General features: G+C 44.2%; 5 protein-coding genes across 7 annotated transcripts in view; all 5 read left to right on the plus strand.

Annotated features, from left to right (window-relative positions):
• The first annotated feature begins 4248 nt into the window (after positions 1 to 4248).
• LOC129178952 (C-type isolectin Sp-CL4-like) lies at positions 4249 to 7286 on the plus strand. The gene is made up of 8 exons (XM_054771661.1): positions 4249 to 4356; positions 4457 to 4705; positions 6255 to 6324; positions 6386 to 6474; positions 6548 to 6687; positions 6763 to 6894; positions 6964 to 7078; positions 7153 to 7286. The coding sequence occupies exons 4-8, from the start codon at positions 6405 to 6407 to the stop codon at positions 7218 to 7220; spliced, it is 525 nt and encodes a 174-aa protein (XP_054627636.1). The 5' UTR covers positions 4249 to 4356; positions 4457 to 4705; positions 6255 to 6324; positions 6386 to 6404; the 3' UTR covers positions 7221 to 7286.
• Positions 7287 to 9846: 2560 nt separating this feature from the next.
• LOC129178904 (C-type isolectin Sp-CL4-like) lies at positions 9847 to 10892 on the plus strand. Its single transcript, XM_054771581.1, has 5 exons — positions 9847 to 10040; positions 10115 to 10254; positions 10330 to 10461; positions 10540 to 10654; positions 10735 to 10892. The coding sequence occupies exons 1-5, from the start codon at positions 9971 to 9973 to the stop codon at positions 10800 to 10802; spliced, it is 525 nt and encodes a 174-aa protein (XP_054627556.1). The 5' UTR covers positions 9847 to 9970; the 3' UTR covers positions 10803 to 10892.
• A 1215-nt stretch (positions 10893 to 12107) lies between these two features.
• LOC129179075 (C-type isolectin Sp-CL4-like) lies at positions 12108 to 12924 on the plus strand. The gene is made up of 4 exons (XM_054771905.1): positions 12108 to 12220; positions 12296 to 12427; positions 12503 to 12614; positions 12690 to 12924. Exons 1-4 carry the CDS (start codon positions 12116 to 12118, stop codon positions 12755 to 12757), a joined length of 417 nt encoding a protein of 138 aa, XP_054627880.1. The 5' UTR covers positions 12108 to 12115; the 3' UTR covers positions 12758 to 12924.
• A 2504-nt stretch (positions 12925 to 15428) lies between these two features.
• The window catches only part of LOC129178182 (perlucin-like protein), a 43437-nt gene continuing 32110 nt past the window's right edge, over positions 15429 to 26755 (plus strand). The window contains exons 1-5 of one of the 3 annotated variants that reach the window (XM_054770155.1): positions 15429 to 15454; positions 15517 to 15819; positions 15895 to 16026; positions 16105 to 16219; positions 16290 to 16444. In XM_054770155.1, the coding sequence (XP_054626130.1) occupies positions 15895 to 16026; positions 16105 to 16219; positions 16290 to 16357 (315 nt within the window). In that variant the 5' untranslated portion in view covers positions 15429 to 15454; positions 15517 to 15819 and the 3' untranslated portion in view covers positions 16358 to 16444. The other 2 variants (XM_054770154.1, XR_008569759.1) reach the window with 2 other exon arrangements.
• Positions 22126 to 23022, plus strand: LOC129178183 (C-type isolectin Sp-CL4-like). The gene is made up of 5 exons (XM_054770157.1): positions 22126 to 22208; positions 22279 to 22418; positions 22494 to 22625; positions 22698 to 22812; positions 22887 to 23022. The coding sequence occupies exons 1-5, from the start codon at positions 22145 to 22147 to the stop codon at positions 22952 to 22954; spliced, it is 519 nt and encodes a 172-aa protein (XP_054626132.1). The 5' UTR covers positions 22126 to 22144; the 3' UTR covers positions 22955 to 23022.

The following is a 26755-nucleotide window of genomic DNA, read 5'->3' on the forward strand; positions in this document are numbered from 1 at the left end:
CCAGGCGACTACCACAAGCTCAGACAAGTCCTCTCAGAGATGGAAGAGTGTGAAATCATCACTAAGTCAAAAAAGTGAATGGGCATCCCCGTTAGTGCTTGTCTGGAAGAAGAACGGTGATCTCAGGACATGTGTGGACTATCGATGGTTAACCGCACGCACAATCAAGGACGCACACCCTCTTCCCCATCAGGCCGATTGTCTTGCAGCGTTGGGAGGAAGTGCAATTTTCAGTGCAATGGACCTCACCTCTGGCTTTTACAACATCGCCATGGCAGAAGAGGACAAAAAACTGATGGCCTTCACCACACCAATGGGGCACCAATGAGTTCAACCGACTCCCCCGGGGCCTGTGCAACAGTCCAGCCAGCTTCATGCGTCTCATGATGGGAGTATTCGGCGACCAAAATTTCTTGACCCTCAAATGAAGCTGAGGTGGATATTGAGATATTGAGGTGGGCTGCACGGTGGTCTAGTGGTTAGCATGTTGGCCAACACAGTAACAGCTTGGAGATCGGGAAGACCTGGTTTCGATTCTCCCCATTTCTGTGTGGAGTTTGCATGTTCTCCCCGTGTGTGTGGGTTTTCTCCGGGTACTCCAGCTTCCTCCCACATTCCAAAAACATGCAGGTGAGGTTAATTGGTGACACTAAATTGTCCATAGGTATGAATGTGAGTGTGAATGGTTGTTTGTCTATATGTGCCCTGCCATTGGCTGGCGACCAGTCCAGGGTGACCCCGCCTGTTGCCCGAAGTCAGCTAGGCTCCAGCATGCCCCCGCGACCCTAATGAGGAAGAAGCGGTATAGAAAATGGATGGATATTGAGGTGAGGCTGAAGATGGATTGAAAAGGACACATCTCCGGTGAGTAGAAGAGAAACATGGCCTACCTCTATGGTGTGAAATTACAATGCATAACAAGTCAATTTCAGTGTTCACAAGGTATTTGTTACGATAAGGATCTACGTAGTATCAAAGGTAAATGCTAGCATGCCTTTAGAAGATGATCAGGAAAGTCAAATGTTGGAACTGCATTTTGTCGTAATCTAACAGTCTGGCCGGTCCTGTCCAAGTTCTCCTCGGTGAAATGACTTGAACAGAGTTGCGATCTGGCTGCAGGAATCCACCTGTCTCTCCGTATATTTACTACCCATTGCTTTAGAAGTTGAACATTGCAGTGTGGAAATCTAAAGGAGAATAAGGGCTCATTTACAACTACTTAGATGAAAAGATGCTTACAGATTTAAAGTATCTGTTTTTATTATTATAAGCATTTACCTACCTGTGAAATGTAAGTCCCTTCTCGCGATTTTCACGAGTATCACGATTTGTGCAATTAATAGCAGCACAAGACGGCATCTCCAACTCCTCTTAGTTGTTAGGCTTTCTTGTTTTGGGCGACTTCTATACTTCCAGTTGCTTCAAACCTCCAATGCGCAGCAAGCGATCGGGGCCATTCCAGTATAGAGTTCAGTGTGCGGGACACACCCTCAGCAGTCACCATCCTGGCTATGCAATTTAAAACAATGGTGGCCGAGGAGCAAAGCATAGACATACAGTCACCTGTGAAGTATGGGGGTGGCAGCACTTCAGAAAATAAATGGTGTCATGAAGAAAGAACATTATGTGCAAATAGCAATGTGACATCTCCAGCCATCAGCCAGGAAGTTGAAGCTTTCTCGGACAATGACCCGAAGTCTCAAAGTGGCTGAAGGACGACAAAGTCGGTGTTTTGGAGTGGCCATCACAGCGTCCCGATTTCAAGCCTATCGAAAATTTGTAAAGGTGTGTGCGAGCAAGATGGCTTCCAAACCTGACTGAGCTACGCCACCTCTGTCAGGAAGACAAAAACTACATTTGAAGAAAGTAAACACGTCCTTTCTTACTTTTTTCCCAAAAAGAAAAAAATATCTTGACACTTGAGAAAAATAATCTCATACTAAGAAAGTAGCTAGCCAATTCTGAATTCTTTTTTCTAATAACGAGCTAAAAACCTTAATTTGATCACTCTTCCACAACAGATTAATGTATATTTGGATGAAATTCAAAATAAAATGAGTTCCTAAACATTCTAAATTCAAGAATGCACTCACACACAGAAAGTATATCTACAGAAAGGAATTTTTGTGCGTGGCTAATAGCATGAATATCCTGCACGTGTTGAACAGTTTGATGTCGCAATGGCTTGAGAAACGTGTCAGGAGTAGCAGGTAATAATAATTAGTTGGAGGGAAAAGGATGAATTTCGGAAAAGGGTTACATTTTGGATCAACTCCAAACCTGAATCAGACTTCTGTAATCTAATTTTATACGTGATGGAGGCATACACAGGAATTGAACCTGGTACCGTTCAGGTGGGAAGCACACACTCCGTCAACCGAGCCATGTGACCACTGCAGAAGCAGCAGAGCGATTCAGTAACGTAGAATAAAATGAAAATGTAATATGATTTTTCACCAGCAGAGGGCATCTTTTAAATGCATTCGTTTTCAATGGGAACATTTTCACAGAAATGATGAAATGACACCAAATGTGGGGATATTTTGAAAAGCCATTTGAAGAGCTTTGCCAAAACAAAGAGTGCTGAATGTGTGCTTTCTAATCATGTTGAATTCACTTCAAGCTAAAACTCCTTTGATACACAAATCCTCCTCATCGGCTCCCTTCCACTCTTCCATATTTCAAAGAGATGAAGTGTTTGTTCATTGTTGTTTATTGTGTATGCTCATGCTGAAGGCGGAGCTGTGCCCCTGACCTCCTCAACCTCTCTTACAATGTGGAATATAATCATATCATGGGGTGGGGTTTACTGTTTTACTGGGTTTTTAATTCATGGTACCTTACCAAAGTCTATATTGTCTATTATTTTAGTGCCCATTGTGAAAAATAAAGCTGGAAAAATAAATAGTAAAGATAATTATCGTCCATTAACTCTGGCAAGTACCTTATCAAAGGTCTTGGAAAGGGCTATGTTGAATAGAATGGAGAATGTTGTAGTCACGATGCTTTACTTTACTTTACTTTACTGTTCTCCTTACTTGTCTTGCTTGCTTGCTGCTGTAACAAGTACATTTCCCCGCTGTGGGATAAATAAAGTACATACAATACAATACAATACAATAATCAGTTTGGCTTCAAATCCAAGCTTGGCACAGATATGTGCATTTTTGCCTTAAAGGAGATGATGGATCTGTACAACAGGCACAATACTACCACGTTTATTTGCTTTATTGACGCCTCAAAGGCTTTTGACCATATAAATCATGACAAGTTATTTCATAAATTGTATAATAGGGGTGTCCCAAAATATTAAATAAGAATGTTAGTTTTGGTCTGCTCAGCAGTCTGTTTTTGTTAAATGGGGAAACTTAGCATCATCTCCCTTTCATGTTGGGAATGGGGTGCGACAAGGCAGCATTTTGTCTCCCTGTCTTTTTAACACGGATATGGATGATCTATCTAAGCTGCTGAATGAATGTAGGACTGGCTGCCGTGTTGGTGATACTCCCATAAACCACCTGATGTATGCTGACCATCTGGTGATCTTCTGTCCATACAGTGCTGGTCTACAGCAGCGGTTAAGGGTTTGTTCACACTATGGCCTACGCTTTGATATTAAATATAATTCAGAAAAGAGCAATATTATGATTGTCAGGAGTAAAGAGGACATTAAATTAACTTTCCCTGACTTCTCACTGGCAGATAACATCCTAAAAGTCTATGATGAGGTGAAATATTTGGGCCATTACATATCCACTGACCTGACAGATGATAGAGACGTTTACAGAGAATGTTGTATGCAGTATGCACAAGCTAACATGCTTGTTGTAAGTTTTCTATGTGCTCAGTATCTGTTAAAACGGCACTTTTTAAAGCATATTGTACTCCTATGTATACTGCCCACTTGTGGCAGCATTATAAAAAAAGCAGTATACATAAGCTTCAGGTGGCATACAAGGATGGCATGAGGATGCTGCTTAAGGTGCCCCGCTGGACTAGTGCCAGTCAAATGTTTGTCCAGGCTGCTGTACCAACTTGTGCTGCTGTGTTACGGAACCTCATGTACAGATGAATGTGTAGGCTAACATCCTCTGCAAACAGCATCATATGTGTACTGACCAACCCTGAACAAAGGTCATTCAGGTTCTTTTCTAGTTTGTGGAAACACTGGCGCCTTAATCTATATAGCAAGAGATAGCCATTTTTAATTGTGTGGATTTTTTTGTTTGTTTGTTTTATATAGTGTATATTGTTCTATGGACAATGCATGTGTCTGAAATAAAGTTGATGATGCTATTCTGCAGGAAAAAAACAAGACAAAAAAAAGTTGGTCAAAGTCAAAGGTGGCACAAGAGAGTGAGTCATGTCTTGTTTACCTAACGTCTTGTAAACATTATTCCACAATAGCGACAAGGCTGCAAAGCTTTATACATAATATATAAACATCTTTTCACAGCGATGTGTTTACTGTGGGAGGCAGCGGCGACGGCAAACATTCGTTGACGTGAGGCCACATGTATAGCCATGAAAACAGGCTATAAAAGCCCCTTTACGCTCACGAACAAGCCAATTTAAAACAATGATTGAGGATACACAACTCCAGAGGAATGTACTTACCATCCTGGGTTTTGAAGGCGACCAATCTTCATCTCCATGTCTTAAGTGTCACGCCTGGCTAGGCACCAGCGTTACATTTTGGGTTCAGGTGATTATTTGTGGCTTATTTCCTTTCCCTTGTTCATTTTTCTGCTTTTGTGTCATCACACAGACCCAGGTGATCTCTAGTTGGGCGGAGCTACAGAACAGGCACAGCTGTGCCTCATTGTCACTCCTTTTTAGCTCACCTGTGGCAACTGGATGGCACTCGGTGATTCCTCGTGGCAGAACCCCCAAGCCAGTCCTGTCTGGTTTTTCCTCCACGGCTTTGTTCGTAGCTCCGCCTGACCAGCTTTGGTGTTCTTTTCTGTTGCATACGTTTCCATTTTTTCGCAATGCCTTTTCCCTTCCATGGCATCGTAGTTTTTTGTTTCTGAACTGTCGTGCAGTAGCATTAAAAAGACCATTTCAATCACGACTGGTGTACCTCTCTGCATACTGGGATCCAGACATATCCTCACATTAAGGCTTAAGTCCATGCGCTGCAAGTTCTCTATTTCATCTCCAAATGTTTTTTCCTCCCCGAAAACGATTGACACATCGCTGAAATCTTCGCTGTAATCACTGTAAACACCCTCTGTCTCGTACACCGCCATGTTTGTTTACCTGTGTGATAGTCCCCGATGATGTCACTTCTGGAAATGAGGCTGAACTGCGAGCACTAGTCCGTCATGGCTGGGGTCATGAACTCTGAATGTACTTTTTGCTCATTTACTGTTCGCTGAAAAAAAAAAAATTGAACAATGTAGAACATAATTATAAACAATATAAAACATATTTAAGCAAAGTTGATGTATCCTGTCAGGGACCCATTAAAGCAGTCTAATCATTATATTGGTTAGACAACAGCAGGAAGCACGCTGTCCAGAAAAAAAACAAGGACCTGCAAAGGTCTATGTTCTTCTATTTATCTTTAATTTGTCTTATTTTCTCTGATTATATCGTCTATGTTGGGTAAAACAAATGTAAAGGTAACTAAATTGGTGTTATTTCATGTCTAGAAGTCTCTAACAATGTTCAAAACTGTATTAAGAAGGTTTACTATACCATAACTACAAAAATATTTAATTTATTAATATCGAATCGTACTTCAGGGAAATGTACTTATCGCCGTCAAGTCTTGAACCAATTAACTGCGATAAACGAGTGTTACTGAAGTGTACTGACGGAAGAATTCCCATTGAGACACAGCCAGTGGCTCATCAGTGGTTGACAGACATCCTCATGCTGAATCTTCTTTCAGATTCACAATTGCATGTTTTCACCCGTAGCTAGCTCTCTGGTGTATGTTGTTCATGTTGTTTTCACCTCTAAATGTGTGTGTTCAGTGCTATTTACTGATTGAATAAGCAACACACCAGATGGTTGCGTGTAAGCTACTGGATGTTATTTTTCCTGGCCTCAAACGGAGAACTGAGTGCTTGACTCCACCAGGAAGACAAATCAGACGTTAACGTTATTTGCCTGATCAAATTTACCAAAGAGTAAAAAAAAGGTGCTGCCATGTTAATGTGACCAATCTTCAAATGCAAATGCTGGCCTGCAGGCGTCATTGAAGGTATTTTTTTTTTTTTTTTTTTTTTTTTTTTTTTTTGAAGGTATTTAAGAGCCCAGATCTTGAGGTGAGGCTGAAGACGGTGGAGCCAGATTGAAAAGGACACATCTCCGGTTAGTAGAAGAGAAACATGGCAGAGGTTGATCAGAAAAATGAGCGTCGTGCTGTTCCCAGGTCAGACTCATCCTGAGACATGCCTTCTGCTGTGACGACTGTCCTCCTGATGGGGGCGCTGATGGTCGCGTCTGCCTTTGCTCAATCTTGTGAGAAGCAAAACTCAAACAATACCGACTCTGACGAGCGCAGACAGAAAGTGACGGTGTTTGTGTGTCACAGACGACTCTCAAGGGGTGAGAGCTATGTGTGCCGACGTGGAGCTGGAAGAATGCGGTGATGAGCCGTGCGGGTTTTACCGCCTGAACGAGTTCAGCTGTGTCAAAGTATTAACCTTGGAAAGGGATTTCGAAAACGCACAGGTGAAACATCAGCAAACACAATCAGCAGAAATAAACACCTTCTGGTTGTAAACGTCTTCACTGTCCACCTATCAGATGGGGTGTGAACTCATCAATGGTAATTTGGTAAAAGTGCAAACTGAGGAGGAGCACAAGAAGCTGCTATGTATGATGATACGGGTGTTCCCGAGGCGAATCCACTACTGGATCGGTGCTGTAAGAAGAGAAGTAAGCAGCCAACACGCTGATGATGACGATAAGTTGATGAAGACATCACAACGGTTGTCTTTGTTTCAGGATGGTTATTTCTACTGGTTTGATGGAAGCGGGCCAGTGGAGTTTGCTCCATGGCGTGAAGGACAGCCCGACAACTATGAGGGCGAAGAGGACTGCGTGTGGATGAACTCTGGCAGTAAGTTGGATGAAACCTCTCGCTAGACGTCTGTCCCAGCATGACACTGAACCTTGTCTCCTGTCTTTGTCCAGCCTGGGGTGCGTGGAACGACGGCGCGTGTTATGAGGCGAGTTCTGTGGCGTGTCAGGTCCTAGTGTGATCGTCGCTCAGTTGGTCTACTTGTGAGCACAAACACACGTTTACAGTCATTGCAATAAATTTCAAGCATCAGATTTGTTCCTGCTTCTGGTGTCATTTTGTTTCACGTGCATCCAACATCAAAACCACTGCTCTTGCATGAACACTTGTTAGCTTAGCTTCATGGCCGTGTCTCCATTTGCCCATTTCCGTACTTAAACTCAGCAGTTTTAGTGTATAAGTGTGTTCACACTTGGAAGTCCAGGAGGTCAGTCCCCGGATGTTGCACCAAAAATGGTCAGTGTGCAGTGCTGGCCACTTGCCCTGCTTAAACAGGACAGTATCAAACAGTATAAATTCAGTGTCCAGGTTTATGATAGCGCAGGCGTATCAAACTTCCAACACTCTTGAAACTACGTTGACAAAAAAGAAAGAAGAGGTGAGATATTTGTGTTTTTAGATATGACGTGAGGTGCATATTAACAAAGCTAGAGACATTGTTATTATTATTAACATTGTTATGACGAACTACATTACTGGCGTATTGACACTTAGCCATACTACATCGGCTAGCGTCACCACAGACTCGCCCGTAGCGCATCAGCGTCGCGCTCTCACCGCCTCAGACACTACCGAAAGGTAAGGCTACATATTTGACATGCTGCCACCGCTGCTGTTTTTATTTGTGAGTTTGGAAAAGCTAGCGCCAGGCGTAGGCGTTCCTTTCTACGACGTTGCAACGTGAAATCAATGCGGCGAGCAAGGATGCTCCGGTAAGGCTGTGTATGTGACGAAGATGCTCGCATCTTCTTCCTCTGTGGAACACACGCGTAAACAAGAAGATGCGAGCATCTTCGTCACAAACACAAGAATGGACAGGCGACAGTGCGCAGGGGTTACAGTACGCAGGGTGATTTGTGAGGTCAGATTTTTTCCAGAAGTTCTTTTTGTGCTGCAAATGTATTACTCTTCTGATTGCATATTGCTTTGAGAAGCCAAACTCCTTACTTGTGTAACCCCAGCGACTACTGCTTTTTTTTTTCTACAGCATATGAACGTGCATTGTGTTCTGCGTCCTGAAGGGCTAAAGGACAGTAGACCATTGTCAATCAAACTCCTCCGCGCCTTCCTGTGCAGTACAGAATGTGTTGGGCTTATCAAATTTACATACTTGCCTAACATGCATGTTTTTGGAATGTGGGAGGAAACCGGAGTACCCGGAGAAAACCCACACACGCACGGGGAGAACATGCAAACTCCACACAGAAATGCCCAAGGGAGACCAGGTCTTCCCCATCTCCAGACTGTGACTGTGTGGCCAACATGCTAACCACCGTGCAGCCCACCTCGTAGGTTGATCATTAAAATTTGAACTTGTCTTGTTTAAACCAGAGACAAATGTGACAAAATGTTATTGCCTGTCTGAGAAAAGTGTATCAAGTGTATGGTGAGGGGTTTTACAGCCTTAAAACATATAGAATCATTGGAAACAAATAAAGTTGGCTGCTTCGCGGGTCTCACTTACTGCGGGCTATTTTGGGAACCCCCGCAATAAACAAGGGAACACTGTCATGCAACTTTTTTTTCCCCACCAGTTCTCTCAATATTTCCACTGAGATCCACTGTTTGGCCCTTCACTGACAAGATTAGCATACAAAAGACTACAGTAAGGCCCTGTTCACATGGAAACGTTCCTCAGATTTTATTTTGGCGGTTTGAAAACAATTTGCGTCCACCCTGTGCTGGATTAGTAAATAGTTGCATCCAGATGAGACCAGATCACTGAGTGAGAACGATGTAATACGCAAGGAACACCTGCATGTGGCGCTGTAAACACACGGACAGAACCACGCGACACACAAAACTGTAGAACAAAAAAAGAACGCGTGCACATAAATCTGCCGTCTTCCGCTTGGCCGGCTTGTCTAGACTTACGACGAAGCGGAATGACTTCTGCGAATGATTTTGTAGCGTAAGACAATATATAGATATTAGATAGATATCAGATATTATGTTGGCTTGTCGTCAAAGCTCACTTCTGGCCACGACGTCATCGTTTTCAGAAAGTAGCGGTTTGCTTGTCTACACGGAAATGACAAGCATGCGCTCTCAGATTTTCCCACTCTGGCAGCCGTTTTCCAAAAAATACAATTTCAGGTCACCCAGAATGCGGTTTCCGTGTGGCCCAAATACGATACTTTGCCGTCTTGACCTGAAAACGTTTCAGTGTGGATAGCCCCTAAGTCACACCAAGTCAGGCAAACTCCTGAATGCGGCGTCTTTGTGTGTCTTGCAGCACCTTGTTGGCACAGGGCAGACTTGCCGACTGTATGCTTTTTCTATACGAAGTCCCGTGCATATATTAACCAAATTAATACTGAGCATAGACATTCAGTGCTATTTACTGATTGATTAAGCAACACAATAGGACACATCTGATGGCCGCATGTAAGCTGCGTTATTTTTCCTGGCCTCAAACGGAGAACTGAGTCCCTGGCTCCAACGGGTAGACAAATCAGACGTTAACGGTATTTGCCTGATCAATTTAACAAAGGAAAAAAAAAGAGGTGCTACCATGTTAATGTGACAAATCAAGCGGTGGGCCTGCAGGCGTCATTGAAGGTATTTAAGAGCCCAGATCTTGAGGTGAGGCTGAAGACGGTGGAGCCAGATTGAAAAGGACACATCTCCGGTGAGTAGAAGAGAAACATGGCAGAGGTTGATCAGAAAAATGAGTGATGTGCTGTTCCCAGGTCAGACTCATCCTGAGCCATGCCTTCTGCTGTGACGACTGTCCTCCTGATGGGGGCGCTGATGGTCACGTGTGCCATTGCTCAATCTTGTAATAAGCAAAGCGTCAGCAATACCGACTCTGGCGAGCAGCAGACAAAGACTGACAGTGTTTGTGTGTCACAGACGACTTCGATGGGTTGAATACTCTGTGTACCAACATTGAGCTGGAAGAATGTGAAAGTGACGTGTGTGGGGTGTACCGCCTGAATGAAAACAGCTGCGTCAAATTATTGACCATAGAAAAGGATTTCGCCAACGCAGAGGTGAAACATCAGCAGACAAAAGCAGCAGAAATAAACATCTTCTGGTTCTAAACATGTTCGTTGTCCTTCTATCAGATGACGTGTCAAATATTCCGAGGTCATTTGGTCAAAGTGCAAAATGAGGAGGAGCACAACAAGCTGCTGTGTATGATGTTACGGGTGTACCCACGACGACTCCACTACTGGGTCGGCGCTGAAAGAGGAGCAGTAAGCAGCCAACACACTGATGATGATGTTGGTGATGATGAGCGGATGAAGAGATCCCAGTGGTTGTCTTTGTTTCAGGATGGTGGTTTCCACTGGGATGACGGAAGCGGACCAGTGGAGTTTGCTCCATGGCGTGAAGGTCAGCCCGACAGATTTAACAATGAAGAGCACTGTGTGTGGATGAACTCTGGCGGTAAGTTTGACTAAACATCTTTGGACGTCTGGACGTCTGTCTCAGCATGACACTGAATGTCTTCTCCTGTCTTTGTCCAGCCTGGGGTCCATGGAACGACACCCCGTGTGGTGCGATGGCTTCTGTGGCGTGCCAGATCGCAATGTGATTCGTTTGCTTCTCCAAGAGTCAACAAGAGCAGCCACTCAGTTTGTCTCCACGTCATCACAAACACACTTTTACAGGCATTGCAATAAACGTCAAGCTCTGATCATTTGTTCCTGCTTCTGGTTTCATTTGTTTCACGTGCGTCCAACATCAAAACCACTGCTCTTTCATGGGCATTTGTTAGCATAGCTTCACTGCTGTGTCTCCATTTGCAGATTTTCGTACTTACACTTTGCAGTTTGAGTGCATAAGTGTGTTCACACTGAGATGTTGCACTCATGATGGCCAAAATGATGAGTGTGCAGTGCTGGACACTTTCCACCCTCAAGAGTCGCCATCTTGGGTTCGCAGCGGAAGGGGAGGGATTAATTTTAAAGGCGCAACCTGTAGCGATGGAAAGCATAGGCAAACAGTATTTCTAGAGCACAATTCATGCACAAGGTCATTCAAAGTGCTTTACAGTCCTATAAATCCTATAAATTATTCCATAAAACAAAAAAAAAAGGATTTGAACATTGCCGAGGTGAGGATAGTCGCACATCTTCTGGAAGATTGTTCCAGACTTTGGTGGCCTAAAACTGAAACGCAGCCTCACCGTGTTTAGTCCTGACTATGGGCACCCACAGGACACCCCTCCCTGAACTTCTCAGAGCCCGAGGTGGTTCATGTGCCTCTAACATGTCAGAGACATACTTTGGCGCAAGACCATGAAAAGAGTTGTACACAAGGAGAGCTGTTTTAAAGTCTATTCTCTGAGCGACAGGAAGCCAGAGCAGAGACCTGAGTACTGGACTAATATGCTCATATTTCCTGGTTCTAGTCAGGACTCGATTTTGGATAGACATATTAGATGAAATACACTCAACAAAAATATAAATGCCATACTTTTGTTTTTGCTCCCATTTTGTTATGACACAGGTGTCAAACTCAAGGCCCGGGGGCCGGATTTGGCCTGTCATATCATTTTTATGTGGCCCGCGAAAGCCTTGAAATAATGCATGTCAAAAGGACAATTATTTTAATATTATTTTTAAAAATATTTCTATATACATTGTAATTTAGTTATTAATATTGATTTTGTCTACTTTTTTAATCAATATTTTTCATGATTTTACTTTTATAGTATTGTAAAATTATATTTATATGATTGCATTTTTATATGTACTCTATGTTGCGTTTGGTCGCCTCGGCCTTTGCTCAATCTTGTAATAAGCAAAGCGTCAGCAATACTGACTCTGACTAGACGCAGACAAAGACTGACGGTGTTTGTGTGTCACAGACGACATGGATGGGTTGGATACTCTGTGTTCCAACATGGAGCTGGAGGAATGTGAAAGTGACGTGTGTGGGGTGTACCGCCTGAATGAAAACAGCTGTGTCAAAGTAATGACCATGGAAAGGGATTTCATCAACGCACAGGTCATCAGCAAACAAGAGCAGCAGCAATAAATAAATGTCTTCTGGTTCTGAACTTCTTCTTTGTCCTCCCATCAGCAATTGTGTCGAACTTTCCAAGGCAAGTTGGTCAAAGTGCAAAATGAGGAAGAGCACAACAAGCTGCTGTGTATGATGTACCGGCTGTTCCCTTTCCGGCTCCACTACTGGGTCAGCGCTGTGAGGGGAGATGTAAGCAGTCAACGCACTGATGATGATGGAGATGATGAGTGGATGAAGAGATCAAAACGGTTGTCTTTGTTTCAGGATGATGTTTTCTACTGGTTTGATGGAAGCGGACCAGTGGAGTTTGCGCCGTGGCGTGAAGGTCAGCCCGACAACTTTAACAAAGAGATCTGCGTGTGGATGAACTCTGGCAGTAAGTTTGACGAAAACATCTCTCTGGACGTCTGTCTCAGCACGACATTGAATGTCGTCTCCTGTCGTTGTCCAGGCTGGGGTGCATGGTGCGACGGCACGTGTAGTACAATGAATTCTGTGGTGTGTCAGATCGCAATGTGATTCTCCAAGAGTCACCAAGAGCAGCCGCACAGTTTGTCTCCTCGATGCTTTTACAAGCATTGCAATAAACTTCAAGCACCAGATAATTTGTTCCTGCTTTTGGTTTCATTTGTTTAACGTGCATCCAACACCAAAACCACTCATTTTTCACAAGCATTTGTTAGCGTAGCTTCCCGGCTGTGTCTCAATTTGCGCATTTTCTCTACTTACACGTGGCAGTTTGAGTGCAAAAGTGTGTTCATACTGAGACGCAGCACTCACAATGGCCAAATGATGAGTGTGCAATGCTGGACACTTACAGTACCATCCTCAAGAGTCTACGTAGCGGAAGGGGAGGGACTAACTGGTAATAATGGCTATCTAAAATTGAATTTAATTAGACACATATTTACATGGGATGCTTGGGAAACAAATATTCCCATTCAAATGTATTTGATTTTTTGTTTGGTGCAAAATAACAAAATTAACAGAATAAAATAAATACCTTTCTTAAATAGACCTCAGTCCTACTTGTGTTTATGTTAATTAAACACGACTAGTGTTTTCAGGACAAGAAATAATCGTTACAATGACAACAAGAAAGCAGAGTTGTGAAATGACACTTTTAAAAAAGTGAGCCAGCATTACTGCTAACTTAGCACGTACCTGGTGAACGTGGTAGCCACTTTGAGCTTCCAAGTTGGACAAAAAAAGAGCAATGAACTAACCGGGGATTTCCCGATCCACATTTTTTGCTTCGGATCAGATCTGATTTTTTTTTTTTTATAGTCTTGCCGATCCCATCCGATAGGGTACCAATCCTTTTTTTTTTTCTTTTTTTTAAATAAGCTTTTGTTTCAAACATGAATTTGTGGAATTGAATATGGTTATGAAAATAGCTCTTCAAAGCATTAAAAATAATGCAACCAAAGCATTGGTGAATTACATTCATTTTTTTGCAAGTTCTTCCTCCTCAAAAACTATCGACACATCGCTCAAATGTTGGCTATGATCACTGTACGCATCCTCCGTGTCGAACACCACTATGTTTGTGATAGTAGTGATAGTACCCCGATGGCGTCACTTCCGGAAATGAGGCTGAACTGCAAGATCGAGCTCGTCACGACCGGCGCGATGAACTAAATAAATGTAATTTATGCAAATTTACCATTCGCTTTCAAAACTCGAACAATGCAGAACACAATTACAAACAAAATATAACATGTTTAAGCAAAGGTGATGAATCATATCAGGGACCCTTTAAGATCCAACAGTACAAAATGTACATTTTTGCAATTTTTCAACTGGTCTCAAAATTTTGATCAAGAGTGTACAACAACAGAAAATCAGAGGACAAAAATCATACGTGAAAACGGTGTTTTAAACGAAAGCAAAACGATAAAGATTGAGATGGGGCCCGGCTGTGTCCAGGCCAAAGAAGCTCACGGGCTCTCCCCTCCGCAGACCCACTAACTGCGGGGGCAAGCATAAAGGTCCGCTCAATCCGTGTTGGGTAGAGGTCGAGGGCGGGTGACTGGGCAACCTGGTCTGGTTCTTGGGACATGGAACGTCACTTCTCTGGTGGGGAAGGAGCCAAAGCTTGCGTGAGAAGTTGAGACATTCCGGCTAAACGTAGTCAGATTCACATCGACCCACAGTTTGGGTTCAGCGACCAAACTTCTTGGGAGGAGCTGAACCTTGCGCTACACTGGAGTTGCTGCAGGGAAGAGGCGGCGAGCTGGTGTGGGCTTATTAACAGCCCCCCGTCTTGGTGCCTCTGTGTTGGAGACATCCTCAGTGAACGAGAGGGTTACTTCCCTATTCCTTTGGGTTGGGGGAAGGGTCCTGACTGTCGTTTGCGCTTCCGCGCCACACGGCAGCTCAGAGTACCCATCCTTCTTGGAGTCTATCAGATGCTCTTCGGCATACCTGCTAGTGACTCTGTAGTTTTACTGTGGGACCTCAACGCCCACATGGGCAATGACAGTTTGACCTGGACGGGTGTGATTGGGAGACAGGCCCACCCCCCAATCTGAACGTGTAATGTTACTGGACTTCTGTGCGAACCACAGTTTGGATATAACGAACACCATGTTCAAACATAAGGATGTCCATAGGTGCACCTGTCACTAGGACACCCTAGGCCGCAGGTCTATGACTGACTTTGGAGTCGTATCATCAGATCTGCGTCCGCATGTTCTGTACCCAAAGAGAGGGGGCTGAGTTGCCAACTGTCACCACCTGGTGATGAGTTGGATTAGACAGCAGGGGAGGATACCAGACAGACCGGGCAGACCCAAACGTGTGGTGAGAGCGTGCTGGGAACGTCTGAAAGAATGAAAGATGTTGTTTTCACCTCTATATGCAGTCTGCACTGGCAAAACCTATCCTAACCAATTTGATATTGAGTGTAGACATTCAGTGCTACTTACTGATTAAATAAGCAACACAATAGGACACACCAGATGGCTGCAGGTAAGCTACCTTATTGTCCCTGCCTTCAAACGGAGAACTGACTCCACCAGGTAGACAAATCAGACGTTAACGTTATTTGCCTGATCAAATTTAACAAAGAAGAAAAAAAAAACAAAAGGTGCTGCCATGTTAATGTGACAAATCAAGCGGTTGGCCTGCAGGCGTCATTGAAGGTATTTAAGAGCCCAGATCTTGAGGTGAGGCTGAAGACGGTGGAGCCAGATTGAAAAGGACACATCTCCGGTGAGTAGAAGAGAAACATGGCAGAGGTTGATGCAGAAAAATGAGCGTCGTGCTGTTCCCAGGTCAGACTCATCCTGAGCCATGCCTTCTGCTGTGACAACTGTCCTCCTGATGGGGGCGCTGATGGTCGCGTCGGCCTTTGCTTAATCTTGTAATAAGCAAAGCGTCAGCAATACCGACTCTGGCGAGCAGCAGACAAAGACTGACGGTGTTTGTGTGTCACAGACGACTTTGATGGGTTGAATACTCTGTGTTCCAACATTGAGCTGGAAGAATGTGAAAGTGACGTGTGTGGGGTGTACCGCCTGAATGAAAACAGCTGCGTCAAATTATTGACCATAGAAAAGGATTTCGCCAACGCAGAGGTGAAACATCAGCAGACAAAAGCAGCAGAAATAAACATCTTCTGGTTCTAAACATGTTCGTTGTCCTTCTATCAGATGACGTGTCAAATATTCCGAGGTCATTTGGTCAAAGTGCAAAATGAGGAGGAGCACAACAAGCTGCTGTGTATGATGTTACGGGTGTACCCACGACGACTCCACTACTGGGTCGGCGCTGAAAGAGGAGCAGTAAGCAGCCAACACACTGATGATGATGTTGGTGATGATGAGCGGATGAAGAGATCCCAGTGGTTGTCTTTGTTTCAGGATGGTAGTTTCAAGAGGGCTGATGGAAGCGGAGCAGTGGAGTTTGCTCCGTGGGCTAAAGGTCAGCCCGACAACTACAACAATGGCGAGAACTGCGTGTGGATGAATTCTGGCAGTAAGTTCAACTAAACATCTGGACGTCTGTCTCAGCATGACACTGAATGTCTTCTCCTGTCTTTGTCCAGCCTGGGGTGCGTGGAACGACACCCCGTGTGGTGCGATGAGTTCTGTGGCGTGCCAGTTGGCAATGTGATTGTTTGCTTCTCCAAGAGTCAACAAGAGCAGCCACTTCGTTTGTCTCCACGTCATCACAAACACACTTTCACAGTCGTTGCAATAAATTTCAAGCATCTGATCATTTGTTCCTGCTTCTGCTTTCATTGTTTCAGAGTTGTGAGATGACACTTTTCAAAAAGTGAGCTAGCATTGCTGCTAAGTTGGCACGTATCTCGTGAATGCGGTAGCCACTTGTGGCTTCCCCGTCAGACAAAAAAAGAGAACTGAAAACTAACCCCATTGCTTCTCTTTTTAAAAGACACATTTGGTGTCTGAAGACCAGAAGCTAGGTGGATAACTCCGGCTTGCTAGCCAGCTGTCAAGACATGATCCGTATCGGAACCACCATCGGTTCTCCGAACGCGTCTACATCCATTTTGCGCAGTCACGTGTTAGGCAACTCTATTTGTACTCCGTGTGTGTAAATTATGTCATCTGTCGTTCTGTTTCATGGCAGTCACGGATCGCAAGCATCAGGCAACACGATTTGTACGATGAGCAGTAACAATCAAAGATGGCGCCCTCCGTGGCAGACGTCTCTGTGACACTCTCCCGTGTTTTTCTATTTTTTGCTATTTTATTGTTCATTTTGGACATTCAACACACTCACGCAGTACATTACAACAGGGAGACACTTTTGAACATCGGCAGGGTTCACCATGAACTTTCATTTAGCCTCTCAGACTTTGCCTTTCTTCTGCGCCGGGAGAACGCAGCAGCCTGCGGGCCTGGTGAGCTGAATACCCGGCGAGCAAAGCATCCGAGGCGTAAACGAGGCAAGCGAGCCGGCCTGCATGCTAGGCTAAAAGCTAGAGCGACTAGGCCACCGCTACCAAGCTTGCTGCTAGCCAACGTCCGCTCTCTTGAAAACAAGATGGACGAACTACGAGCAAGGATTACAGCTCAACGTGAGATCAGGGAATGCTGTGTCCTCACCTTCACAGAAACCTGGCTGACGGAGGATATACCGGACTCGGCGATCCAGTTGGAATCATTTGCTGCTTACCGGGGAGATGGGACTTTAGCGTCTGGTAAACATAGAGGTGGCGGCGTCTGTGTTTACGTAAACAAACGGTGGTGCACAGACGTACAGACGATGGAAAAGCACTGCTCGCAGGACATTGAGCTGCTGATGGTGAAATGCAGACCTTTTTATTTGCCTCGTGAGTTTAGCGCTGTGTATTTAACTGCTGTTTACATCCCACCACGAGCTAACACTGCTAATGCACTAGGCCTCCTGCATGACATCATTGATAAACACGAGACCAAACACCCAGACGCTGTATTCATTATATCTGGCGATTTCAACCACTGTAACCTCAGGACTGTCCTCCCCAAATATTACCAGCATGTGAGCTTTCCGACAAGGGAAAATAACATCCTGGACCAAGTCTACTGCAACATGAAAGGTGCTTTGAAGGCTGTTCCAAGACCCCACTTTGGAAAGGCTGACCACATCTCCATATTCCTTTATCCAACATACAGACAACTTCTTAAACAAGCTCCCCCTGTACGTACAGCAGTTAAAGTGTGGAATGAAGAAACTGATCAAATACTTCAGGACTGCTTTGGCTGCACAAACTGGGATGTGTTTAAAACTGCAGCGGGGAGGGAAGATTGTACTGTTGATTTGGATGAATATGCTTCTGCTGTTACTGGCTACATTAGCACATGTATAGAGACTGTTACCACCACCAAGTATTACAGAAAATACCCTAACCAAAAACAGTGGATGAACTGTGATGTAAGGGCTAAGCTACGTGCTCGTTCGACTGCATTTGTCATGGGCACCGCTGATGACTACAAAAAGGCCAGATATGACCTGAGGAGGTCCATACGGGAGGCCAAAAGACAGTACAGACAGAAGCTGGAGGGCTACTATTCCACCTCAGACCCTCGGCGCATGTGGGCGGGGCTCCAGCACATCACAGACTATCGACAGCAGAGTAGCGTAGCCACGTCCAGCCAAACCACACTTCCAGATGAGCTGAACGAGTTCTATGCCCGCTTTGACACCCAAACTTCTGATGAGCAGAGAGGGTGGCTGGACTTGGGGAGCACACAGGACTCACCTCTCATGGTGACATCAGCTGATGTGCGCAGGGTTCTAAACAAAACAAACCCACGAAAAGCAGCAGGCCCAGACAACATCTCAGGACGTGCACTTCGAGTTTGCTCATCAGAGCTAGCTGATGTGCTTGCTGACATATTTAACCTGTCGCTTGCACAAGCATCTGTACCGACCTGCTTTAAGTCCACCACCATAGTGCCCGTACCCAAGAAGAGCAACGTGACCTGCTTGAATGACTATCGCCCTATAGCACTCACTCCTATTGTTATGAAGTGCTTTGAAAGAATAGTCATGACCCACATCAAAAAGAGCATCCCGGCGGCAACTGTGGACCCTCTACAGTTTGCATATCGCCAGAACCGGTCCACAGATGATGCAGTCAACACTGCCATCCACACAGCCCTTTCTCACCTACAGGGCCAGGACACATACGTCAGAATGCTATTTATAGACTATAGCTCTGCTTTTAATACAGTCAGCCCCCACAAACTCACAAATAAGCTCCTCACACTTGGCCTGTCTCCCTCCCTCTGTAACTGGGTGTTTAACTTTCTCACGGGCAGACCCCAGTCGGTCAGAGTCCACAACCGCACATCCAGCTCAAGAATTGTGAGCACTGGGACCCCACAGGGGTGTGTGCTGAGTCCACTCCTCTACACGCTCTTCACCTACGATTGCGTGGCCTCCCAGAACAACACCAGCATCATTAAATTTGCGGATGACACTACAGTCATCGGACTGATCACTGGTGGTGTTGAAACATCATACAGAAGAGAGGTGGCGGACCTCATAGCTTGGTGTCGTGATAACAATCTCCTTCTCAATACAGATAAGACTAAAGAGATGATCATCGACCCAAGAACAAGGGAAAAGGAGCCGCATAGACCCCTGTTTATTGATGAGACTGAGGTGGAGAGGGTGAAAACCTTCAAGTTCCTTGGCACACACATCAGCGAGGACCTCACCTGGTCTCACAACACCCAACAAATTCTGAAGAAGTCCCAAAGGAGACTGTACTTCCTGAGAAGACTGAGGAAATTTGGCATGTCCACCACAATCCTGAGTTGCTTCTACAGATGCACTATGGAAAGTGTCCTTACCGCCTCCATCACTGTTTGGTACGGTAACTGTACAACACGTGATAGGAAGGCACTCCAGCGGGTGATCAAGACCTCACAGAACATTGTTGGGGCAGCCCTCCCCTCACTGCAAGACATTTATACATCTAGAGTCCTACGCAGAACACACAACCTCATCAAGGACAGCACACATCCACAACACTCATTATTCACACTCCTACCGTCAGGCAGACGCTACAGGAGTTTGAAGTCCAGGACCACAAGGCTGGCAAACAGCTTTTACCCACAGGCCATCAGGCTTCTCAATGAAGCACTCAGACACGCCACACGCAACACACACTCATAGCACTTTATTTATTTATTTATTTATTTGTATTATTTACTTGTATTAATGTCTCTTCTGTTGTTGTTGCTTAATTTCTTGGTATATATGTTTATGTGTTTATGTTTCTTATGTTCTTATTCTTTCTTGTGTTTTTCTTTCTTTTCTTGGGAGAATGAACAGAATAAGATTTTCATTGCATGGTATAACTGCTGTTTTACCATGCACATGACAATAAAACTCTCTTGAATCTTGAATCTTGAATAACAATTATCTCACGATATGGCGATACAGCGATTATCGATATATTGGTCAGGAAATCAATCTACGATAATCTGCGATACCACTATTAAAGAGAAAAAAAGATATTTTGAAATGTTTATTTGGCACCATCACTTTAACACTTCTTGTCTTAACAGTGAGAATATTTTCGTGCAGCATTTCTGTAAACAAATGTCTTCTTAAGACACTTTTATTGCAACATTCCTGTAAACAAATGAGTGTCTTTCTAACACAGTCACTATTGTAGTTCAGCATTTCAGTAACAAACCTACAGCTTATTTTACAAACAGTGACACCATTTCTGTGTAACACTGCTGTAAAATGCATCTGTGTAGGCTCTCAGTCGTACAGGAGTTGTCCATCGAGGAAAAGGCTTCTTGAGACGTCATCTGTACTTCTGTGAAGAAGGTGTCGGACGTTTCGCTCCTCATCCGAAGAGCTTCGTCAGCGAACTAATAAGTGCTGGTAGCCTAGGCCTTAAATACAGTAAGAGTGGGCGGAATTGGTGTGCCAACACCCTCCTCCTATTGGTTCCTTACACTAAGCCTGGGCGGAGTAGTGGTATAATCCTCTCCTGCTATTAACACCTCCGATAAAAGGGAAGTGTCGCTCCCTGAGTTGGGTATGAACAACTCTGATACTGGCTCGTTAGCATCTATTGTTCTGGCTCGGCCCTGGCTTCACCTCATTTGCAAGACTAAGAGCTGTGGGTTTTGGTCTCAGTAACCTGCTGAACACAGGGTCCAAATTAAACCTCAAACCACCGAGGTAAAGATTTTGGCCAAAGAAAACAGATGGTTTGAAAGAGGAGTAAAGGAAGCTATTTTTGTGAAACAACAGAACCCATCATTGAATCGGAATGGTGGTTTGAGGTTTGACTTTTCTGCCGCTCCCACGAGGCGGGCCCCTAGCGGACCGCCAAGGAATTGCGCAAAAGGAACTAATAATGCATGAGGCAGTTTATAGCGAACGTGTGTAAATGAAAATTATTGATACTTGGCTGGCGCATATCGATAATAACAAAATATCACGACATATCGCCTTATCGAGGTATTGTCACACTCCTAGTGTAGGGTGCAGAAAGTTACCACTGTAGGGAAAATTTTACACATGCACACGCAGGCAAATACGTGCACACAACACGCGTGTGCGGACACATAGTTGAGTTCCAAATGTGAAAATTGTGAATAGTTCATGGCATTATATTTATAAATAAATTGTTTTGATGTAAATTTAAAAAAAAAAAAAACGTTGTGTTGTTTACGTTGGTATGGTTGTTTATCTATTTAGCTGCCAGAAAAGCAAAAAATATTTGTGTGAAATAAGTGAAATTCATGCTTGAAATGTATCTTTTCACCCAAAAACGTACGTATGTTCTACTGCTGATTTAAAAAAAAAAACGTAAAATCCTTTTTTTCAGTCATTTGCGGTAATGGTAAAGCAAAACAGTGGAAACTAAATTATCAGATGTTGAATGGCTCGTTGGTCGGTGACAGACTTGCTCGTGCTGAATTGTCTTCTCTCATATTCACAATTGTTTGTTTTGAGTCGCCCCTAGATCTCTGCTTTTCATGTTGTTTTCACCTCTAGATGCAGTCTACACAGGCAAAACCTATCCTAACCAATTTGACACTGAGCATAGGCATCGAGTGCTATTTACTGACTGAATAAGCGATGCAATAAATAGGACACACCAGATGGCCGCAGGTAAACTACATTATTTTTCCTGGCTTCTGAGTCCTTGCCTCCACCAGATGCTAACATGTATTTGCCTGATCAAATTTAATAAAAAAACAGTGCTGTCATGTTAATGTGACCAATCTTCAAACGCAACGGTTCACCTGCAGGCGTCATTGAAGGTATTTAAGAGCCCAGATCTTGAAGTGAGGCTGAAGACGGTGGAGCCAGATTGAAAAGGACACATCTCCGATGAGTAGAAGAGAAAGATGGCAGAGGTTGATGCAGAAAAATGAGCGTCGTGCTGTTCCCAGGTCAGACTCATCCTGAGCCATGCCTTCTGCTGTGACGACTGTCCTCCTGATGGGGGCGCTGGTGGTCGCGTCGGCCTTTGCTTGTAATACGCAAAATGTCAGCAATACTGACTCTGTCGACAAAGACTGACAGCGTTTGTTTGTGTGTCACAGACGACACTGAAGGGGTGAAAGCTATGTGTGCCGACATCGAGCTGGAACAATGTGGTAGTGAGTCGTGTGGGTTTTACCGCCTGAATGAAAACAGCTGTGTCAAGATATTAACCATGCAAATGGATTTCGTCAGCGCGCAGGTGAAACATCAGCAAACACAATCAGCCGCAATAAACGCCTTCAAGTTGTAAACGTCTTCATTGTCCACCTATCAGATGGAGTGTGAAGGTTTAAGCGGTGAATTGGTAAAAGTGCAAAATGAGGAGGAGTACAAGAAGCTGCTGTGTATGATGTTACGGGTGTTCCCGCGGCGACTCCACTACTGGATCGGTGCTGTAAGAAGAGAAGTAAGCAGCCAACACGCTGATGATGATGATGATAAGTGGATGAAGAGATCACAACGGTTGTCTTTGTTTCAGGATGGTGATTTCTACTGGTTTGATGGAAGCGGGCCAGTGAAGTTTGCTCCATGGCGTGAATTTCAGCCCGACAACTATGACGGCGAAGAGGACTGCGTGTGGATGATCTCTGGCAGTAAGTTCAAATAAACATCTCGCTGGACGTCGCTCTCAGCATAACACTGAACGTTACCTCCTGTCGTTGTCCAGCCTGGGGTCCATGGAACGACGGCGCGTGTTATGAGGCGAGTTCTGTGGCGTGTCAGATCGCAATGTGATGGTTTGCTTCTCAGAGAGTCGACAAGAGCAGCCGCTCGGTTTGTCTACTCGTGGGCACAAACACGGGTTTACAGTCATTGCAATAAACAAGTATCAAACAATTTGGACTGTTTCTGGTTTCATTTGTTTCACGTGCATCCATCTCGAGTGGTGATTGGCCGATTATCGGCGCCAATATTCAGAATTTTCACACATATCAGCATCTGCCTTTTTTTCATCTGATGGACGAAGAGATCTTTGCTCTGATGCAGTCGAGCATCTCTGTCTGCAGTTCTGTCTTCAGCATTGTCTCACCCAAAGCACCATCTGATTGGTTACAGGCAGCGCCACGTAGCAAAAGGTGGCATATTTAGTCCAAACAAGCTGACGAGGCATTTTGCGCCAACGCTAACGAGGCTAACTAGCCCAGCAGCTAGCAAACAGCTTGGCGGCTGGAGGTAATAGGCACACAACGATATTACAATATTACCACGGTACAAACAGCGTCTGACATTAAAGGTTACTCACGTTTATAGAAGCACACTGTTGCTTAAAACGTCAAACAAGATCCGTGTGACGACAACTCCTCCCAAAGCCAAGCGGCTGCCGTGACACGTTCAGGTGCCCATCTGGCGTAGTAATTTTGAGCTACATTTAGATACACCTTAACTTGACAGAAAGACCAGAACGGGCACTACTACTAAAAACAGTCGTTTGACTGACTGATGAGTTGCATCAGTGTGGTCATGAGACATGCTGTACTTTGTGGTGACCACTACGTGTCGGTGTTGACGTATTTTGTGGGGACTTTTAACTTTCGAACAACATTTTTGTTAAAATAAAGCCTTTGTTTTATTGCAGTTGCCAGAGAGTGCTTTTTATTCCCTTCAGCGAATATGCCTATCCAATCCAATCCACTTTATCTGTATAGCACATTCTATCAACACTGTTTTCAAAGTGCTGCACACACTAGTGAAACCATAAATAATAAGTAAAAGTACAAACTACTACAATAATACCGTCTCGTGACACCCCTACTAACTATATATCACATACTGTCGATCAGTCGATCTCTAATCTTAAATCTCGGATTGTCAACATCAAAACCAAAGCTTGTTCAGGAGCATTAATTAGCCTAGCTGTTAAATTACATAATCTATGTTGCTGTACCTCGTGATGACCACTAGTTAGCAGTGTTGCCTTATCTTATGGCAAGAGCTTTTGAAGTGTTGGCGTTCCAGTTACCTAATGTCTCAGAGTGCTCATTTGTCCAATGAATATTTAAATAGAAAAGCACAAGGTCAGCGCAGACCTCCATGCTGTACCCTTAGCCAAAAGAAGTATGTAACGGATGCCAGCCTGTGAGGCTGCGCAAGTGTACGTTGGTAAACCTCACTCCCGACCGTCCGAGCTTTTGGCCGTCAGCGCTCTCGTCTCACATTACGAATGTCCTGTGCTAGAGCCCCGGTGGGGCAAGTGCCGAGCAGGGCGAGTTACAATTACGCTTATTTTATACTAAAACTGAAGACGTGTACTTGAAGTTGACTTTTTATGAACTACATTTCATATACTTAAGAATAGTACAGTGTTCCCTCGCTCTATCACGGTTCACCTTTCGTGGATTCACTGTTTCACATATTTTTTTAGTGCTTCTTTTTTGTTATGACAGTGTATGACAGGAGTCACCAACGTTTTTCCTTGTGAGAGCTACTTTTACAAAATGAAAATGGCCAAGAGCTACTCATTTTTGTAACATTTATTGTCAGAGCTTATTGTCACGTTGCGGCAGGTCCACGTTCTGGGTTCCAATATGCAGAGTTGAGACGAGTGCATACAAGAAGGGATTTATTACAAAAATGGTAATGGTACAAAAAATACAACAAAGGGTGCAAAAATGTAACAAAAATACTCAGGGCAACTGCCAAGGAAAAAACTGAAAACACTGCAAAACGGGGAAGCAGGAAAAAGGCTAGAGCTAACAAAAAATATCTGTGATGCAAAAGGTAGCAGTACAAATACTTAGCTGAGTACAAGGAGCAAGGGTAGACCAGTTGGCAGTTAGCAACCCGGAGGGACGGGAATAGCAGTAGCAAATACAGAGCACGAAGGAATAACTGGCGCTGCTTCCTTGTCTGGCAGCGTCTGATAAAGGTGTAGGTCATTGGCTACAGGTGCGCCTCATCAGCGTAATCAGGTCAGAGTGTACTGCAACACATAGCAGAGAGAGGGCAGCAGAGCGACAGACACTGAAACATGACACTTATTTTAAACCCAAACAAAGGGAATATGCTTGTTTTACCAGAACATGAACAAAATGCTGGTGTCAACAACTCACATTTTGTATTTCAGAATGCATTTCTTTCTACTGTTCTTTAATTATTAACTGAAAACCTGAATGAAAAGCAGGCGCGGGCACCTCATGTGGTCGTGGGGGCTACCTGGAGAGATTTGTACTGTGGGAAGTTGAGTATCTCTCTCTCTCTCTCTCTCTCTCTCTCTCTCTCTCTCTCTCTCGCCCCTCTCTGTCTGGACCGCCCATTGTTTTCTGCGTCCTGATTGGCTGTAGATCATTGTCAATCAATCTTCTTTGTGCTTCCCTGCTCTGTCTCCTGTGTCATGCTAGCTTGCTTGCTTGCTAGCTTGCAAATGAATCTTGGGCTCATCTGCAGCAGTATGTTTTTTTTTTTATCAGAAATATTTTTATTGAATTTTGACAAAGTAAAAAACAAATGCACACAATGTTTGCTGGTAGTTTAGGCAGAGAACGAAAGTGTGAGAAAACAAAAACAGCAAAATAACAAACAAAAAACCCCAACACAAAAACACCCACAACGTAAGCCACACACAGCCCAAAAAGACAGAGGTCCGAGTTTGGTAGGACAACCAAATGCAAAACAACCAAAGCAAATACATAAGTGAGTTAAACAACGGATGACAGCAAATAGGCCAGAGCGGGAAAGCTATTGGGGAACTCAGGTAAATTTAAAGTTGTGGAAATATACTAAGAAAGGTCCCCAGACATTTTGGAATTTTTCTTTGGCATTACAAATTGAGTAATGAATTTTCTCCAAATTTAGACAAGACATGACATCTCTCAGCCACTGAGCGTGGGTGGGCGGAGCGGCATCCTTCCCCCTAACAGAATTGCCCGTCTGGCCAAGAGGGAGGCAAAGGACAAACTTCGTTGCTGTGTGGGGGTCAAACGCAAGTCGGGTTCACCTGTGGTGCCAAACAGTGCTATTAAAGGGTTGGGTTGCAAGGGTAAATTGCTAATTACAGAAAGTGTCTGAAAGACTTCCCTCCAATACTTCTCCAGACTAGGACAAGACCAGAACATAAGTGTGGCATCCTCCCTCTTACACTTGTCACAACAGGGATCCACCTCTGGATTATACGGGCTAGTTTGGATTTTGACATATGAGTCCTGTGTACAACTTTAAATTGTAGCAAGCTATGGCGGGCACAAATAGAGGTTGAATTGATCATTTTAAAGATTGTATGCCACATGTCACCTGTCAAAGACATATTTAGGTCTTGCTCCCATGCTGTTTTGATGTTAATCAGAGAGGTCTGTCTTATGTCCAACAGTTTAACATAAACAGTAGAAATTAACCCCTTACGTGATGGTTGCAAGTCCAGAAGTGCATCAACAATGTTCGTACCAGGAATCTCAGGGAAATTTGGTAATCGACTGTAAACATAGTGCCTAACCTGGAAGTACCAAAAGAGATGGGACTTTGGAAGATTATATTGTTCCGTTAATTGCTGTAATGACATGAACGTATTATCGATAAACAGGTCTCGGAGACACAATATGCCTC

The sequence above is a fragment of the Dunckerocampus dactyliophorus genome, chromosome 3 (genome assembly GCF_027744805.1).
Source record: "Dunckerocampus dactyliophorus isolate RoL2022-P2 chromosome 3, RoL_Ddac_1.1, whole genome shotgun sequence".
Classification (NCBI taxonomy): Eukaryota; Metazoa; Chordata; class Actinopteri; order Syngnathiformes; family Syngnathidae; genus Dunckerocampus; species Dunckerocampus dactyliophorus.